At 40.8% G+C, this 17,630-nt stretch overlaps 1 protein-coding gene across 3 annotated transcripts in view; it reads left to right on the top strand.

Annotated features, from left to right (window-relative positions):
* Window positions 1–17,630, top strand: part of PARVA (parvin alpha) — a 62,913-nt gene that overhangs the window by 18,255 nt on the left and 27,028 nt on the right. The window contains exon 1 of one of the 3 annotated variants that reach the window (XM_064426166.1): window positions 10,256–10,298. The exons of the other annotated variants lie outside the window; for them this stretch is intronic. Within the exon in view, the coding sequence (XP_064282236.1) occupies window positions 10,271–10,298 (28 nt within the window). The 5' untranslated portion in view covers window positions 10,256–10,270. Of the gene's footprint in view, window positions 1–10,255; window positions 10,299–17,630 lie in introns of those variants that run through there. 3 annotated transcript variants of the gene reach the window in all.

The following is a 17,630-nucleotide window of genomic DNA, read 5'->3' as shown; positions in this document are numbered from 1 at the left end:
GTCAAGAATTCGACATATGTATGTCAGTACATATTGCAGTGGGCTTATGATATATTAGCTTCAATGAAAATTAGATCTAAATTAGAGTAGACTTTGAAAAAGGGTTGTGGGCACATGTTTTTGGGAGTGGCTGGAAGAACTTACTGTAGGGGAAGGTTCAGCCCTGTGTGTGCTCTACCTAGAAACCAGATAGGCTGATGTTTCTAGTTAAAGCAAGATGCAGAATTTAAAGCAAGGAACCGCTGAATATGAAAATTAATTTTTGTGTTTACACAAAAGGAAAAAAATCCAACTATGGTCTAATTCATTTTCTTTGCTTTCCTTTCCAAAAATATGTTTAGAAATTAAATAAAAAGCATTGAAGTATTTCAACAACCAGTTGGTTGTGGATTTTTGGTTTTGTTTTGGATGTTTTTATTGTTTTGTTTTGGTTTGGTTTTTATAATGCCGTTAAAACTTCTTTGGAGGATAACAACCCTCTTGAGGACCAAAGCCCTGCCCTGTTACAGCCAACGCTTACAGGGCTTTTTAACCCACTCTGTGCACAGAGAAATCACAGAATTGAGACATGAGGGAGCTAGGCAAAAACTGAGCAGAGGCCCACGACAAAATCTAATTCTTTCTGTTGCTCGGTTGAAAACCAAGCGTGTTTTGAAGTCTGTGGCCTTTTGGCAGTGTAAGAATATTTAACTCCTGTGTGTCTGTTGTGCTGTAAGCCACGAGCTGGCTGCCCTTTCCGGAGCTGAGCCCTGGCACTGCTCCCCTGGGAGTGTCTGCCTGGGGAAACTGAGGCACAGAGCCATGGCTGGCCCCTGGAGGATGGGGCACAGCCAGCTGCAGTGCTTCTTCTGCTCTTTGGACCTTGGGGATCGCTGTGTTCTCCCTGCTGGCTCGCCCTCCTCCAGGTTGTTTTGTTCCTGCGCTGCTTTCTCCTTCTTCTCCCAGAGAGCAGCCACTTGTTAATTTATCTACAGATAAGAAATCGTGCGTACAATTAGCAAAAGCCTTCTTTGGTCGCATTCACCCTTACCCCTCCCCCCTGTTTTCCTCTAATTCCTGGTGACCCTTCTTTGACTTTTATTACCTTTTAAGAAGTGGTAGAATCAGGCCATTAAGTTGAAGTGAATTATGAAATACTTAACCCTCTTGCCTCCCCTCTGAAACACCAACCCCACACATACCAGTTACTCGTGGAGGGCTTTTTTAATAAAAAAATTTGACGTCTGAGTGTTTCTATGTAGCCTGGATTGCAACATACATAGATACCAAAAGGATAAAACCAGAAACTGAAATTTTCTCCCTGTCTGAATCCCTCATGTCCCCAGGACCTCAACTTTTACCATTTTAAAAATGAATTTTGGATAAAAAAAAAATCAAACCACTGCGGGGTTCCACACTTTATTCAAGGAGTTAAAAGTCTGGAGCTGTGCTTGATGAGCCAGATGGTCTTCAACAGTAACATTGTTCATATTGTTTAGATTATCCTGTTGCAAGTACAGTGCCTCGTTTACCTTTTATGGAAGAAAGTGTGGAAAATTGACCACAGATGTAAGTAACCAAGAATGATGGCTGAGGCAATTCTTACCAGGCTCCCTCTCTAACACGCCTGATCCTGCAGATAAAAATAAATAGAGAAATGTGAGGCAGCATGAGAAATATCTAGTGTTACCTATTTAAGTGTTTAATTTGAGCTCTGCGAGCTACTAAAGTCTTTATTTTCTTAGACTGAGATTTCTTCATATTGAACTGGTTTCAGTCTTTTGGTGTAGGCAGCCTGAGTGTAGATTTTTATCCAGGTACTAAATAGCACGTCATTATATATTTTTTCCATCCTGGTTGAAAAAAAGGGTGTGGGAAGAAGCCAGCTATGCTGACCTCAAACACAGTTTATGGTCCAAAAAATCTTCATGAGAAGATTGGTACCCTTTTTGTGCTGTAATGAGAGAGCACAAACTCCCCATTAATATTGATTTGATTGGTATCAGAAGCAAAGGATGCACCAAATTAATTAGAGGTAGCTCATTGTTACTCCTGATAATGGGCTGTTGAATTAGTGAAGCATCTTACAAGTCAGTTTCAGATTGAAATAAACTTTTTTAGACAGGTATCTCTTTTGTGCAGTATCTGGAATTGGAAGGCTCAACAGAACAAAGGGAAAATGCTGCAAATGAAAGCAATAAAGCCCTGTTTTATGAAGTCCTTTTGTCTCCTATCACTTTTCTTTCTCTCCCTCATTTCCTTCCTCTTATTAGGAGCTGCTGTCAAAGTGCATTTACTTACGGCAAGTGGTTCCCTTGGAGCCCCTGAGCTGGGGCTGCTGCATTTGCATGCAGGTGCTCTGTGGTGGGGCACAGCCCTGGCCTCCCCTGCCCTGGGCTGCAGTTGTATAAACCTGGCCGGGAGCTGAGAATCTCCTCTTTGCTCTGCAGCACGGCTTGCCTGCCCCGTGCTCTTTCACAAGGTGCTAGATTCCTCTCACTACTGAAGGCAGCATCTTCCCTTTCTTGAACTAAGCTTTGATTGATCCAGGAATTTTTTTTTTAATTTTTTTTTTTTTTTTTTTTTGTGCCTGTGGAGTGCTTTTGAATTTGGTTCTGCCTACACTGGTTTCTAGAAGCACAGACTATCAGATTATCTTCATAATATTGTTTAAAGACTTTTCAGAAGCTGACAGGAAGCAATGTTTCACAGGGAACAGAGAGGGCTGGAGATAATGGTGAGAAATACTCAATCTAGGATGTAATGTAAAATCAGCAGTTAACTCTGGAAACAGATTTCTAAGGCAAAGTTCAAATGATCAGTCTAAGGTGCCACTTAATGGGACAAGAGGGAGTCAATAATAATTTTCATATTTTTAATACCTGCATTCAAAATATGATAAATTAGATTGGCAACATGGGGCACTGTTTTTCATCATTTACCTATCTGGTTCTGCTCCCTGTGGGGTCTGGAAAACAAGATCACTTGGACATAACAGCTCTGGCTCTGTGCCTGCAGCAGTAGGGCGCAGAAGGGGGAAGCCGTGGGGATGAAGTGGCAGGAGCAGCACCAGAGTGGGAGATTGGAAAGGAGATAACAAACACGGGCCTTGGGAGGGGAGAGCAGCGTTGAGGAGGTGATCAGCTTGAATCAGGACAGTGGGTGAGGGGAGAGGGATGTGGGTAAGAGTGATGGATGTGGGGACTGAGCCCGTGCCTGGGAGCAGCAGCCTCTGAGCACTAATCCTGTTCTGCTCTGAGGCTGCATGCAAATTCTCTTTCATTTTTTTTCTTTGTGTCTGTTCTCATATTCATGAAATAGTGATAATGGCCATTGTGTGCATCAAAGTGGTATCAGGAGGCTTAAAGTGCCATTGTAGTTCTGAAACAGCAGAGATGTGTTGACCTTGCTTTGGTCCCACAGTCGATAAATGCTTACCTCAGTGACAAATTAAGGGTTTGCTTTCTTCTTCCTGAGCTACCACAGCTATGAAAAGGGTTTGGACACCATCCTGTACTACAGCAGACTTGTTAGCTTAATTGCAATCGGGCTGCACAAGTAACAAAGGGCAGGATTCGCCTGACATGCCCTGTAGTACTAATGAAAATGGAAACATTTGAAGAAAAACAGAAGCTTTCAGGTCCTGCGTTAGGATTAACTTGCTCTCTGATGTAACATTTTGCAGCCGACTTCTAAAACTGATCCAGATCTGTCAGGTCAGGTTTTGTGCTTGAGCTGATCATTCAGCAGGGAAACTTCACCTGTGTTTTAACTCATTCAGCCTAGAAATTATTTGAAAGATCAACTGAAGTCTGAATGTTACAGAAAATCGTTTTATAAAGCAAGGCTTCCCAGGGATGAACATAGATTTCCATCTAAATAAAGCTGCCAGCACATGATTCACAAGACCCCAGAGATTTTCCATTTGATAAAGCAGAATTATTGATCTCTGTTAGTACTCCAGAGAGATGAGATGAAAAGGTTTTCATTGTCTGGGCAGGACCCATCCAAGAGAGCAAAGAGGATAAACACCATTGTCACACAAACTCCCCAGACTCTCAAGAGTGAGACACTTTGCTTTTGCTGTCTTGAAATATCCTACAGAGGCAAGTGCTGAAGACACAGAGCTGCAAAAAATTTATCTGTGGAGATTGATTTTTACATTGTTATTGAGTGAAGGGACTCTTTGCTGAATTTTACAGGAAGTCAGGCAAAGAGTGCTTAATCAGTGGCAGCTCACCACTACAGCAATTCAGAGTTGGTCCCTCATGGTGAAGTCACATATCCATGGCTAGAGCTGCACTGTGCTTCTCATGGGGCTGAATCACAAGGAGAGCAAGTTTTCCCTTTCAAGGCAGTGAGACCCTCCTCATAACCTCGCAAATGTTGTGGTAAAGGTCAAATGGGCTGTAGAAAATGCAGATTTGTGGATCCAAAAGCCCCACTAAAAATGCTTAGAGAAACTGGAAAGTCAGCTCTTTTACTAGATCTCCTCAAAGCTTGAAGAGAACTTGTTGCTCTTGTATGAAGGGAAGTTTCATGGACCAAAGCTGTGCTGCAGAGTGACTGTGAATACAGAGTGGCCTTTCAGCAGGACACGAGCCCAAATCTCCAAAAAGCATCACCTGATTTGTAGAGCAGACTGAAGCCGTCCTTCTAATGAACACCCCTATGCAAATATTATATTTTTAACTGGTATGACTCCTCATTTCTCACAGATATGCCAGGAATTTCCTTTTTAACAAACAATGCCTGTCTCGGTGGATGCCTGTTTCCATGACTAAAACTGTGATGAGAGCATCAGCCTAGGATGGTTCCAGGAATAACCTACACATTCAGCTCTGCTCTGCCAAGAACCCAGAGACTGGTTATTGAGATGAATGGTTTTGGTTAATGTGCACCACAAAGTAGGAAAAAAAGATGCCTATATATTTTAGATAGATAATTATCAAGAAATTGTGTATAAAGAATAATAATGTATGGTAGGGGAGCAGAAATATAAGCCTTGAACTTCCTATCCTGAAAATATAAATCACTGCAAGTTTTAAAGCACTTGCATGACTCATATGCAGAGGTCATAGACCAAATTTGCTGATGGAGGCAGGATGAAACAAATTCGGCTGCATTTTTATGATATTTTTCCTGCTGCTCTTAGCTTTTTATTTACCCAAAGTAATATAATTTTCCAGAGAAGTGTAACAGATCCAACATATGGAACTGCTATCCAGTTCAGTGCTTAGGTGCAGAGCTGAATGGGAACAGTGGTGTGTCAATAAATAGCTTACTGCATGTCAGGCAAAGTAGTCTCTCAGGAACCATATTGCCAGCTTGGCAGGATTCTGGAAATGGAATCTCCAGTGGAATTGGGGTAGTAATGCAGGCACTGAATAGGGCCCAGGCCTAGAGGAAATCCAACTCCAGTAACTTGAACTCTAAATGGAAGGCAGAGAGAGTAACAAGAAAGAGGCACTTGTTAGTGTGCAGGTCTATAAATCAAGGGTTTTTTCCTCTTGCTCTAGCACAAACTTTGAGCCAATTTAGTGCATCCCTGAAAGTCAGTACTTTTTCCACTTGAAAAATAATGACATAAAACTGAGTAAACTATTTGGTAATCAATTCTGTTGCCTGTTGCTGAGTAATATTTTTGTGCCACAAGAGAAATCTGCAGGAGTTATGATTTAGGTCTGATCTGCATACTGGGTTTATGCTGCTGAGATTCTGTTGACTTTGAGGTTCTTATTGTATTTTCAGGAGTGTTGCTGATGTTTAGATTTTGATCCAGCATAGCTTAGAAAATGAGAGGAGAGTTATTCCTGCATTCAGTTTAAAATGTCAACACATGGCAAGTCATGAAGTTGGCTCCAGGTGAAGGTTTTAGACCTGAATGTGTCTTGATTTAATGGCAGGGAATTAGCCTGGCCTTTTAGGAGAGAGAGGCTGTACCACGGAGTGTTCCAAATGATCCAATTTTGTGTGCATGTATGGCTGTTGTAAAGATTTTGTTTATGATACGAGGCATAGAATAGTGTGTGTATTTATAGGTATAACATCACTCTCCTGTGTGTTTAGGGAAAAAGGCAATGGGCCTGCCTGTGTTGAGTAACACTTGGACCTTGCAAGGTGCATTGCAAATAATATTAACATTCTGGGAAAGCTGGGGTTCCTCAGGTTCTTGTCAATGCATTTTTTGCCATATGTCAGTTATATTAGAGGTTAACTGTGTCACATCAGGAGCATTTTATTTTTCAAGAGTGTCATTTTCTTGCATTTGCCACCTAGATCTAGTTGGGATTGACCCTTTTAAATTACTTTTGTCAGCATGTATGTGTTATTTAGGAAGAACACAGTTTTAATTTATGTCTAAAAACATAACTCTGGTATCTACTTTCTCTCTTTGCATCACACAGCCTGTGCTGGAATTCTTCTCTTTTGGATTTTAGTGAGTGGAGAGGGGAGGTTAAATGTCACCCATACCCTCAGTGCTGCCCCTGAAGTCCCAAGTGCCAGGGCCATGGCATGCTCTGGAAGGTATGGGAAGGCACAAGGGCAGTTTGGAGACACGTCTGTTCTCACTGCAGTTACACCAGTAGACGTTGACACTGCCAGGGATCTCACCTGTCATTTCTTGGTAAATGAGCACTTTGTGTGACTCCCAGTTCATATGATCTTGTTTCTCCTTATGTATAACATGCAAAGTCTGTCATCTTTTCTTCCATTTACATGATTCCTGGCATTTTAAATTCAGGTAGATTAGATTTAGACTTTTTGTAATGAATCTGCATCATTTTGTGTTCTGCTTGCTCCTGAAATAGCCTGGGGAAACCTGATAGACACGATTTATGTGTATCATTTAGAGGCATAAGAAAGCATCTGATTGATTTTGTCTTTCTTTTGTTAGCTCTTTCCTATCATTCTAATCATCATTTTACTGTAGCATTACACTATTGAGGAAGGTATGGGTTTTCAAAGGCAGGATGCTTCCATATTTAGAAGCAGTGATGCTTGAAGGAAAATGGCTTGGAGGTCTTTACAGCAGATTTTCTGCTAGTTCTGGTGTAGCTCATATCATCATTTGCAAGGTAGAAAGATGCCTGGCATTTATTTCACCAACATTACTTTAATTAATTAATTTTTTATGTTCTTTCCTGACTTCAGCAGAATGTGCTGTGGGTAGGATGCTCCTGTGCAGCACTGAGCTCTGCTGCTGCACAGCTGTTGGTGTGAAATAGAACTGGGTGCTGAGGCTGCAGCACATTTCCCATGGCAAAGGGAAAAAGGGACTGATGAGATTTGGCAATGTTTGTTTCTGTGCTGGTGAGATGCTTGGAGTCTTCCACGTGGCTTTTAGTCTCTGTCACTTTTACACAGAGCAGAGTGAAGGAGACAGAAGCATTAAGGACATGAGCCTGTAATTTTCCAATTGGAATCAATCAGTGTAAACAGTAAGGTGAATTCGCTCTGATATCAGTCAGTGCTCTTCTGTACCCTTTAGTAAGGCTGTGCCCCTTTGCAGTAGCTGAGAATTAAGCAGCTGCTCTCCTCCCAGCCTTTCTGATGACTTAACATCATTTTTGAAATATAAAAGTCCTGTTTCAGGTCTGGGTTGTTGGCTTATGTGTTTAAATGGAAGGCTTGTCAGTTCTCATGTGGCCAGCACTCTGAAGAAGATCCACGAGTGAGGTTAGGTAAAACTGTGGGTTTTTTCCCTACTACTATCTGGATTTTCTCAGAACCTAGATAATTTTATCCCATTTGCATCAAACATGCAGGTAACTTTAGAATCCTGCATCTGTATTGTTTCTAGGGAAGCAAAATAAAATTACAAATGACAGTAATTGACATTACATGCTTTAATTGAATTTCCTCCTCTGTGAACCAAAACCTTTTAACCAAGTATTGCAGTGCTATTTCTGTATTTATTTGTTACATGGGTTAATGTGCTATGTGGCAGATCCAGTATTTATCCATTTTCACAAATTAAGCTATCAGTGTCATGTTGCCTTTGAATTGTTTCCTGTATTGATGGCCAAAACGGTTTGAATAAGACTTTAGTCCTCCCTGGCTGTATTTCTGTTTTTACAAAGCTGAAAATTGCAGGGTTGAGAATGAGCCCTTAGGAACAGTTTGGGAAACTCTAGGCCCAAAGCGTCTTGCCAGTGTGCTGGGTTTTCTCCCTGCAGTGGTCTCTGCTAAAGGAAGGGAGAAGTGCACAGGCTTTTTGAAAGGTGATGTTGTTGTTGTTATATTACAGGAATTAGAAATCAAGCCCTGCTTGAGTTTATGTTTGTGGCAAGTGAAAATGAATTACAGAGAGAAGGAGTAGAAATTCCTGTACTGGGTCCCCGGGCTGTGCACTTCAGACCTGCTGAAGTTTTCAGCTTCTTGCCATGTTATACCCTCTGAGGAAAGAGCTCTGCTTTAGCTAATTTGCAGCCTTCTTACCCTTCTGTAACCTCACCTACTTCCTGGGCATGATCTTTTGTCTGCTTCTGTAGGTATAAAAACTCAGCATAAAAGAAACAAATTTCATTTACTATTTTTTGTAAAATAACTACTTCTGTGCACGCAAAAAAAAATACTATTTTATGAACAGATGTAAATAATCACTTATAAAATAAGTTATTTAATTGATGATGCAGGTTACTTACAGCTGTGACTTCAGACTTCATCAGTTTTCTTAATATATAATAATTTTCAGCATCCTTCTTGACATTTCAAGTGAAGCATTGTTTTCCTTTAGCTGTACTTGTGTCCCAAAGAGGATTGCCATAATAAAGTATGTGGGACACTTATGATTCTATTCAGAAATTAAGGAAAGGAAAGCTTGGTAAAGAGCTGCCAGCTCAGTATTGTCTGTAACTGAATGCTGTTATTCAGCAGTCCAGCACTGCAGGTTTTCAGTGCCAGAAGGCAATGGGACTCCAGGAGTGAGAATGGAGAGCCCCATTACTACTTGTGAGTGCAGCATGAAATAGAAATGTTGGAAGGGAAAGCTGCTTTTAGGAGTGACCCAAAAGCTGCAGACCAGTGTGTATCAGAGACTCCTTCAAACTGGCAAGGCATGTGGTGTCAGAACACTGATGAGAGCTCTGAGACTTTTTCTGCAAGGAGTCACATCTGATAGGAAACCTGGGGGAGGAATGTTGTGTAGCACAGCTGAATACCCTAAACAGTAAACACCACTCCGTTCAACATACTTGTCTTTTGGCACAGGTATTTTAAATGGAGTTCCATTGGAAATTAGAAAGGTAACTACTTTCCATGACTTAGAAATGAGCAAGGGATGTGTCAGTTCCCTCCTCGTGCTCCAAGTTGAAACAAGCACTTAGACATTTTATAGCTTCTGAAAAGTTTTAGTCTGTAGAAAATTTCATAGGAATTTGATTTTTAGCCCAAGTAAGTAATTGCTTTAGATTATATTTTCATTACTGTCCCCCTTTGGAAGAGCCCATAGACCATAAAACTAGTTTATTTCTTACCAGTAGTTTATTATTTTTTTGATGGCTCATACCTCTCCTTTCCTCTGCTTTTTAGCTTTTTTAATATGTTTTCGTTTGTTTCAGGGCTTAGTCCTTGTTCCATGTGAGTGTTGCTAATTATTTCAGTAGGGAATTATTTGTAGAGAAAAGAATACTGTGATCAGGATCTGAATTTGGTAATATTTGGTAATATCATATGTGCATCTCAATTCAGACAACAGGATTCAAGTAACTCCTGTTGATCAGACTTTGTTTCACAACAACGAAAACTAAACAAAACAAAAACAAAAAAAAGAGAAAGAAATTCCCATCCAATGTAGCAGTGTCTATGCGTAGATTTTTCCTGTGCTTTGAGGGGACCTGTGACTTTATTCAGTTACAAGGGGAAAAGGTACAAGTTACCCAGAAGAGAAACAGACTGGGATTGCTAAAAACGTGTGTTTTGCACTTGCCCTTTGAGCACTTTGTTTAGTTGTATGACTGATAACAAAAGCACACAATCAAAACTGCATCCCAGCCTTCAGAACGCAACTCACCAAGCTGCAAAAAGCAGATTTAGTTTCTTTTGCAGATGGTCTATGAGTCTCATGTGGCATCATATTAAATTATATAGGCAGTCAGTCGCTTGTTCTGAAGCGATGCTCTGAGCCAGGAGTTGTGATGTGCTTGGACCATTCTGGTGGAAAACGGGCTCGAAAGTAAACCAGCTCCTCTGAAGAGCAGCAGCCCAGGGCCCTGCCAGGGGCTTCCAGCACCTCAAGGACTGCAGTTCCCCCTGGGATGCACTATGAGGGTGGCCCAGCGACCCTACGATGGGCTGTGGAGCATTTTGCCCTAAAGGTAGGAGCCCAGACCGACTCATCTGCTTGTTTTGCTTTTCTGGTTATTGCTTTCTGACCTGTATTTTTACAATGGTAGTCACTTTTGGTTTGCAATATTTTGAAGATAAGAATGAGAGTTTATTTTCTTGTTACTCGCGTCAGACTTTGTTTTTCCTGGGTAAAGGAAGAAGAAAATACAGCAGTCTGTTAATATTTAATGTTATTCCATGAAAGTATTTCTGCAACATGAAATAGAATTAGCTGTTTCATCCTGTGGTGTTTCATAAGATTATGTGTTTCTATTAGCTTTGGTTTGGTACAAATACTCTCTTTGGCTAACACTGGCTCCAATGTGAAAATAGTGATTTTTATCAGCTGAATTTCCACTCAGGGCGAGGTGTCATTTGTAGTCAAATGCATGCTTGGGATAGAAATTTTCAAATGGACTATGTGTTATGCAGTCAGTAAGTTCTAATATTCATGCTTATTAAAATGAAAACTTCATGGTACTATGCACATTCTAAGAGGAACAGGAGCACAAACTCACAACATCAAAGCTGAAGGCTGCAGATTATTTTGGGGAAGCTCCAAATGTGTTAGTGCCGTAGAGTAAAACCCATTTGAGGTTATTTATGTTGATGATTGAGCTGCAGGTTTAGGTATGCCCACCTGCAAAGTGGGACAGGAAATACAGCCACGGGTACTGTTGCTGTGATTGTTCCTCGTGATGGAATTGATACACTGACAATGACAGCAACCCAGGAAATGCATGCAGCAGGCAGGAGTTCACACAGGGATGTTTCCCTTGTCTGACAGCTCTTGACAGGTGTACCAGGCGCTGCTCTGAAATTCCCGTGTGTTTGAGATCTCTGGGAGCAGGCAGTGGCAGTGCATGTGCAGTTCAGAGCTGGGGCTTTACCTTAGGATGCTGATCTTCACAGGAACACCTCAATCAGATGGACAGTTCAGGCAGGTGGTTCGTTTCAGACAGGGCATTTGGAAGTTGGAGCAGCTGTTTGATTTTATAAGGAAATAAGCAAAATTAGGAATGCACAGAGGGTACCAGGCAGGGCCATGAAGGGCAAGCCACAGGGCTGGATGAAAGTCATTACTACAGGTTTATAGGGAAAAAAGGGTGTTTTCTTTGCCATGACAGTGGTTTGGAAAGCAAAAGGTACAGGTATTCCTGTCTGCTCTGTCAAGCTAGTGTAACATTACAGATGAGCTTTTAAGGCTGTATTTTAAGTGCTAGGCTACCATTTTACAAGTGCAGTTTGTCTCCAGAAAGGAAACATGTAGATGTATTCCTTAAACTAGAATTGTGGTTTTTTCCTATGCAGCAGAATGAGGATACTGCTGTTTTCTTGTGTTAAATGAATTAATTCTGATTAAGGGATTTGAAAACCTAGGCTGGAAAGTGTTGATTTATTTCCTGTGCAAATTGAGAACAAATTCTGCTTTCCTAAGCCCAACCCAATTTCTAGTTTGTGCTACCAAAGTCCTGTCTTGCATCATCATCTTACACTTTTGTGTAAATGTGTTTTAGGAGGATAGCACAGCCACACTATTGATCACACCACACTGTGATTTATGCCAGCTGACCAAAGTCCTCCCTCTAGCCAGGGATTTCCACAGACAGCCTTAATATGTCCTTCTCATCCCTGAACTAGCTCTTAGTGCTGTATGCCTGGGAAAAGCAGAGGGGCTCCACACATGAGTGTGCAGCCTGACAATGCACACTCATGTGAGATAAGGAAGTTTCCCTTTTCTCAGGTCCTTGCTGTAGCAGTCAAAGCCTGAAGCTTTTCTGCTGTCAAGGGCATGTTAACCTCTACATTGGCCCAGAGAGCCCTGAAGGGCAGTTTAGCCTTCAGGATGCTGGAAGATACATTTCTTCCATTTTAAGGTTTCATTTTGCAATCTTTACCAAATCCACCCCTTTCTCTTTCAGAATGTAGCTGGGTTTCTGTTGATCCAGCCAAAGCCACAGCCTGTTTTTGCCATGTTGAAGGCCTGCCTGTAGATCCCAATTCCCAAATTAGATCCTGATTCTGTCCTTGACTATAAACTCCAATTCCCTAGGACATATTGCAGAGACTTTAAGAAACCATCTGTGTGTTAGGCACAAATATTAAACATAGCAAGCAATTGAAAATCTTTAAAGTCATTGGGAAAAACAGAATTAGATGTTGCAAGTCAATTCTGCTGCTGAATCTGAGAACCACAGTTAGATACTCAGGACTGACACAGAAGGTAGCAAAAAGTCGACTGCAAACTACCAGTTATGCAAATAAGTAATATATCTACATATTTGAATTCATTATTATTTTAATTTCTTCAGGTGACTCTTATCCCATCTTTCTTGTGTTTGCTGCTTTGCCTTGGAGTCAACCCCAGACTTCATCCTGGTTGATTTTGATAGTAAAGAAAGGTCTTGAAGCATGAGAAGCTCTCATAAGATACTAACATGGTTTTGGGTTTTTGGTTTTTTTTCCTTCTGAGATGTAGAAATGCTTGGCCACTTATTAAAAATCTTTCAATCCTTTGTTACAGAGTCTTTCCTTGAAGATGATGAGATGCTTATCTCAAAACACAAGTAGTTCTAGTAACTGCAGTTTGAAAATGGGGACAATGTGTGACCCATAAACCAGTTTCTAGTCTCTGAGAAGGAGCTTTAACTTTCCAGTAAAAGTAGTCTTTTTTCCATTTCTTTCAAGAAATCTAGATCACTGAGATGCAGTGGGTCTCTCTTAACTTTTTCTCCTTCAGAAACCAGGCTTATATACACAAGAAGAAAAGAGTAAGAAATTCAGGAAATCCTCAGCCTGCTACTAGTGTGCCCTCACATTCCTGAGAACTATTTTTGGGTTTTCCCTTAGGAATAGCTAGAACTTGTTGAGCTGGGAAAGACTTCTTGGAACAGATCCTTGGTTTTGTCTTCTCTGCATGAATGTTTCTTGTTGATGTTGGAATAGCTGCTCTTAGCTGGTTGGTGATTCACAAAATGAGGCAAGTCAGCCCTGTAAAATCTGCTTCTCCACTCCATAATGTTTGGAAAAAATTGTTGCAGCAAGCTGGTGAGCATGGAAGAAGAACCATTGCCTCCACTTGCACCAAGAGGTCTGTCTGCTTCTCTTCTGGGTATTGCTACCTGCAGATTTGTTGTAACTTGAGAAATATCAAGATGTCAGTGAGGAGGATACAAATGCTTTCCCTTCCTCTCTGTATGGCCCCAAGTACTCTGTGTTATTCTGAGATCCCTCAGTAAATCAGTTCAGAGATCTCTCCGTACCTATCTCAGTAAGCTGGAAATCTTGGCTGTCAGGGGATTTGTTTCCATCAAATCCTTTTTGGGTTTTGATGGAAACAGTACTTTGCTGTCAAAGGATATGTTTCAATAAAGTATTTTCCATGTAGGGATACCACGTGCAGACCAGCTAACAACCTGCATGTTTCTGTTGCACAAACACCCTGCCAAAGTATCTGATGCTCTTTGGAGTTTGTTTTGGGATCAGATTCCACACAGCACATTTTGATAAGGACTTGGAATGGTCTCAGCATTTCTCATATGCATGGTTTGTTCTTCAGTGGGAATATAAGAATCAGCATCAATTGAACTCTTGTCTGTATTTGTTCCCAAAATTGCCTTTTGGGATTTTTCAGTAGGGTCTTAAACACTCCTGTAGGGTAACAGGATTTTCAAAATGTCTGCAGATACTGCTTAGGTATTTTAAAAGATGTGTTGAGAGGATATGTAGAAGGAATGAATGGAATGATTGGCATCTGTGTTAGCTTGGCACTTCACTGCTTATTACCTCTTAGAAGCTAGAGGGACATTCTGAGAAAGAGCCTTCATCCCAAATGAAATGAGAAAGCATGGAAGGCTTAATGAAGCTGGCAAAAGAGAATCACATGTACTCTTTTGAAAAAGGACTGAGTTTGCTTCCTGGTTCATTGTTTTTTACCTACCCAAACCAGACGTCTGTCTGTCTGTGGAGGTTTTTTTTCCCCTGCCAATTGCAAAAAAAATAAAGGAACAGCAAACTAGTCAGTGAGGTACTTGAGCGTGGCTTTGGACTTCAGAGAAAGTTCAAGGCAAAAGGCATTTAATTTGTTTTGCATACATGAAAATCAAATCATAGCATTTCTCCCATCTTTTATTGTGAACAGCATTACTCCTGTTCCTTTTGTGTGCATGCCATGTTTGGTTTAATGGAGAAATGAGAAAAGAAAATAGATTCTTTTTTGGAGACTGAGTACTAATGCAGAAACATTAAAGGCAGGCACATTGTTGTCAGCCAGTTTGCATATTTATTTACTTTTACAAATGGTTGGCTTGGAGTCAGCAGTTAATGGAATGAGAATGATGTTCCTGTACAGATCATTTCCTGAGAAACATTTTCAATTACAAACATATCTCTGCTTTTCTTCCCTCATTTGTTATGTCTTGGAGAATAAATGGGGAGTAGCATTTACAACTTAAGGTTTATGTTCTGAAGACAATTTTAACAATGATCCCCACATAAAAAGGCCCTTTTGTAGTTGCAGACATATGTTTATGATGTTTTGTGCTGTGAATATCAAATTTCTGGTGGACGCTGTGTCACACTCTGCAAACTTGTAAACATCTATAAATCCATTGGATCATTTTAGTACCATGTGTAATGCAGATTTATTGTCTTTTGTGTGGATTTCTTTTGTTTCAGAGTTAAAGTTGAGCTGCCAGAATCCATGTTTAATGAATTATGTATTGCAGAAAATTAGTCAGTACTATTTTAGATTAATATTTTCTTTTCCCTTTGTGTACATATTGGATGCACATGCACAGGTATTAGAAATTAACATTTTGGATTGATGGCCCAGAAAGCAATTATGTAAGTTTGCTTGACTAAATAATATGATTCTATAGAAGCCTGAACTATGACGTTTTGAAAATGGTTTTGTTTTGTTTTTTTTTCCCGCTCATTCTCTAGCTGTCTTAAGTAATTTTGGTCAGTTTTCTAATTTACCAGTACAAATCCAGAATTATCCCACTGGAATTATATCAGTTTATAGAACTGGATTATTTGAGGGGGAACAGGAGTCATGCTGAGCCAGTGAGCTGGTATAAATCAGCACAAATCCACTGAGATCTGTGTGGATACAGTCATTTACACTCAAGTCTGCATTACAGGCTATCAAGGCAGTAGAACTAAAGCTGCTGTTGTGCACGAGTGGTTACAAAAGCAAACCATCGAGGTCATGGGTATTTACCAGAAATTTGCACCCAATAAAGGCAATGTGAAACCAAAGCTGATTCATCTAAATTTGGCTCAGCTATAATTGTTTGTCTTATACAAGAGCAGTAAAGACATTTCGTGCTGAAAATAAGTATTTTTCTAAACTGGCTGTAATTTCTGGCTACATATCTAAATGTATGTAGCATAGGCATGCATGTTTGAATGTGGGCATACATGCAAATATCTGGGGTTATTCTGGCAATATGGTGTCTGCAGCTAGCCTTCCAAAAGGTGCTTGTTCCAGGAAAAAATAGCTTAAGATAGAGACATGACATGTAAAGCTGTTGCCTGCTGTAGCAGTTTAAAATATCAGGGAGATTTTGACTTTCTTATAGAAAGCTGAAACTCTTGGAGTCATGTGAGTGTCAGCAACCACCAAAAAAAAAAACCCAAACCAACAACCAAACCAAAACAGAAAAACCCCCAACCCAATGTACGTGAAACCTAAAAAATGCTGGGGAATTTGAATGGAAAACCCTTATGCTAGAGAAAGAAAGGCAGTTGAAGACCTGCAGAAATGTTATGCATGCATATATGTCTGTAGGTGAATATGCATCTATCTAAACTTCCTGGATTTGAAAGATTGAGGTTAGAAGCAGGGTGGCATTGTGCTCCTCCAAAATGATGGTTTGGTTCTAGTGAATTGCATGATTTCAGGATTCATCCATTCCTGAAAGTAGCACTTCAGTAATTTTAATTTTGTAAGTACAGAATCAGTTACATGGCTAAGACATGGCTGCAGCACTCAGAGGAGAGGCTGTTTTACTCTGCATCTTGCTGTATTTGTTTCATGATTCTTCTGATGGATATAAAATACATCTAAACCACAGAGAGTGCACTGGGTGATGTGGCATTGCTGAGCTCAGTTAAATAATGAGATGTGTTTCATTCAAATCAGAATAACTCTAAGCCCTGAATACTAAATAGGGCAGCAAAAAGCCTTCAAGCACACAAAATAAATGAGTAAAAAACCCAAATGAAACTGTCTAATAAATACAATGTGGAGCAACAGGCTGCATGTACTGGAGGAATTAAGGCAATTTGAGCCGTATGGGCAGTGCTGCACTCTCAGATGTGCAGCTCCAATGGCAGTTGGATGCACACATCACAGGGCAGGCTCTGGCTCGGAGCACACGCCTGGATTTGATAGCATAGGTTTATGACCTCGTAATCCTAGAGCATCTAAAACAGTAAGAATTCCATCCAGCTTAAAATAGCTGCTGTAGTTGCTGTTGATACAGGCTCGAGGGCTCCCTAGCTCTGGGGCCAAATTTGGTGCTGGCATGATGGGAGGAAGTCTGTTGACAGCTGATAGCAGTGGTGTTGCACTTGATTACATCATAAGAAATTTGGCACATGGATCTGAATCAGAAGTCTGAGCAGAAATGTCCATTCCTCATCCAGAGTTAAAACTGGGACTTCCACATTGCCAATCCACAGAGATTTGTCTGGCCCAGATGTTGCTCTTGCTTTTCAGGGTCTTGCTTTAAAAATGCATTCCCCCAGTTCCACTCAGCATGGTGACTGAAAAAAAGCCCTGAAGGACTGGATTTTGCTGTCATGCCCAAAGGGATGAGGTTCCTAATCTTCCCAATGCCAGCACAATGAGCATAAGCCCCTTGGTAGCTGGTGAACTGGGCTGGGTCTGGGTCACAGCAGAGGGTGGGAACACAGAGGGGTCTGAGCTCCAATTGCTGGTCTTGTCCAGTGGCCAAGCACACCCTGTGTCCAGCACACAGCTCTGGATGCTGTCCTTCACAGGAACTGCCACAGCTCCCAGTGCACTGCTCTGGCTCCTGGCAGCCTGTGTGGTAGAGGTGAGCTGCTGCAGGTACATCCCATCCCCTCCTCCCTTCCTGGTGCCTTACATTGTAAGGCTTGGAGTGCAGATCTTAATGATGCTCCAAAGCCACTCCTCAAAGTAGTTCAAGAAATTAGATTATGTTATGTTAATTGCTGCTGCTGCAAAAATTGCCCCAATACTGTGTTCTTTCTTTTTAGTAAAATACTAAGTTGCTGAAGTGATTTCCATGAAAATTAATTAAAACAAATTAATGAAAAGCAGCTGAAAA

Source organism: Passer domesticus, chromosome 6 (genome assembly GCF_036417665.1).
Source record: "Passer domesticus isolate bPasDom1 chromosome 6, bPasDom1.hap1, whole genome shotgun sequence".
Classification (NCBI taxonomy): Eukaryota; Metazoa; Chordata; class Aves; order Passeriformes; family Passeridae; genus Passer; species Passer domesticus.
Note: the sequence above shows the minus strand (reverse complement) of the source record. Positions and strands in the feature narration are given on the sequence as shown.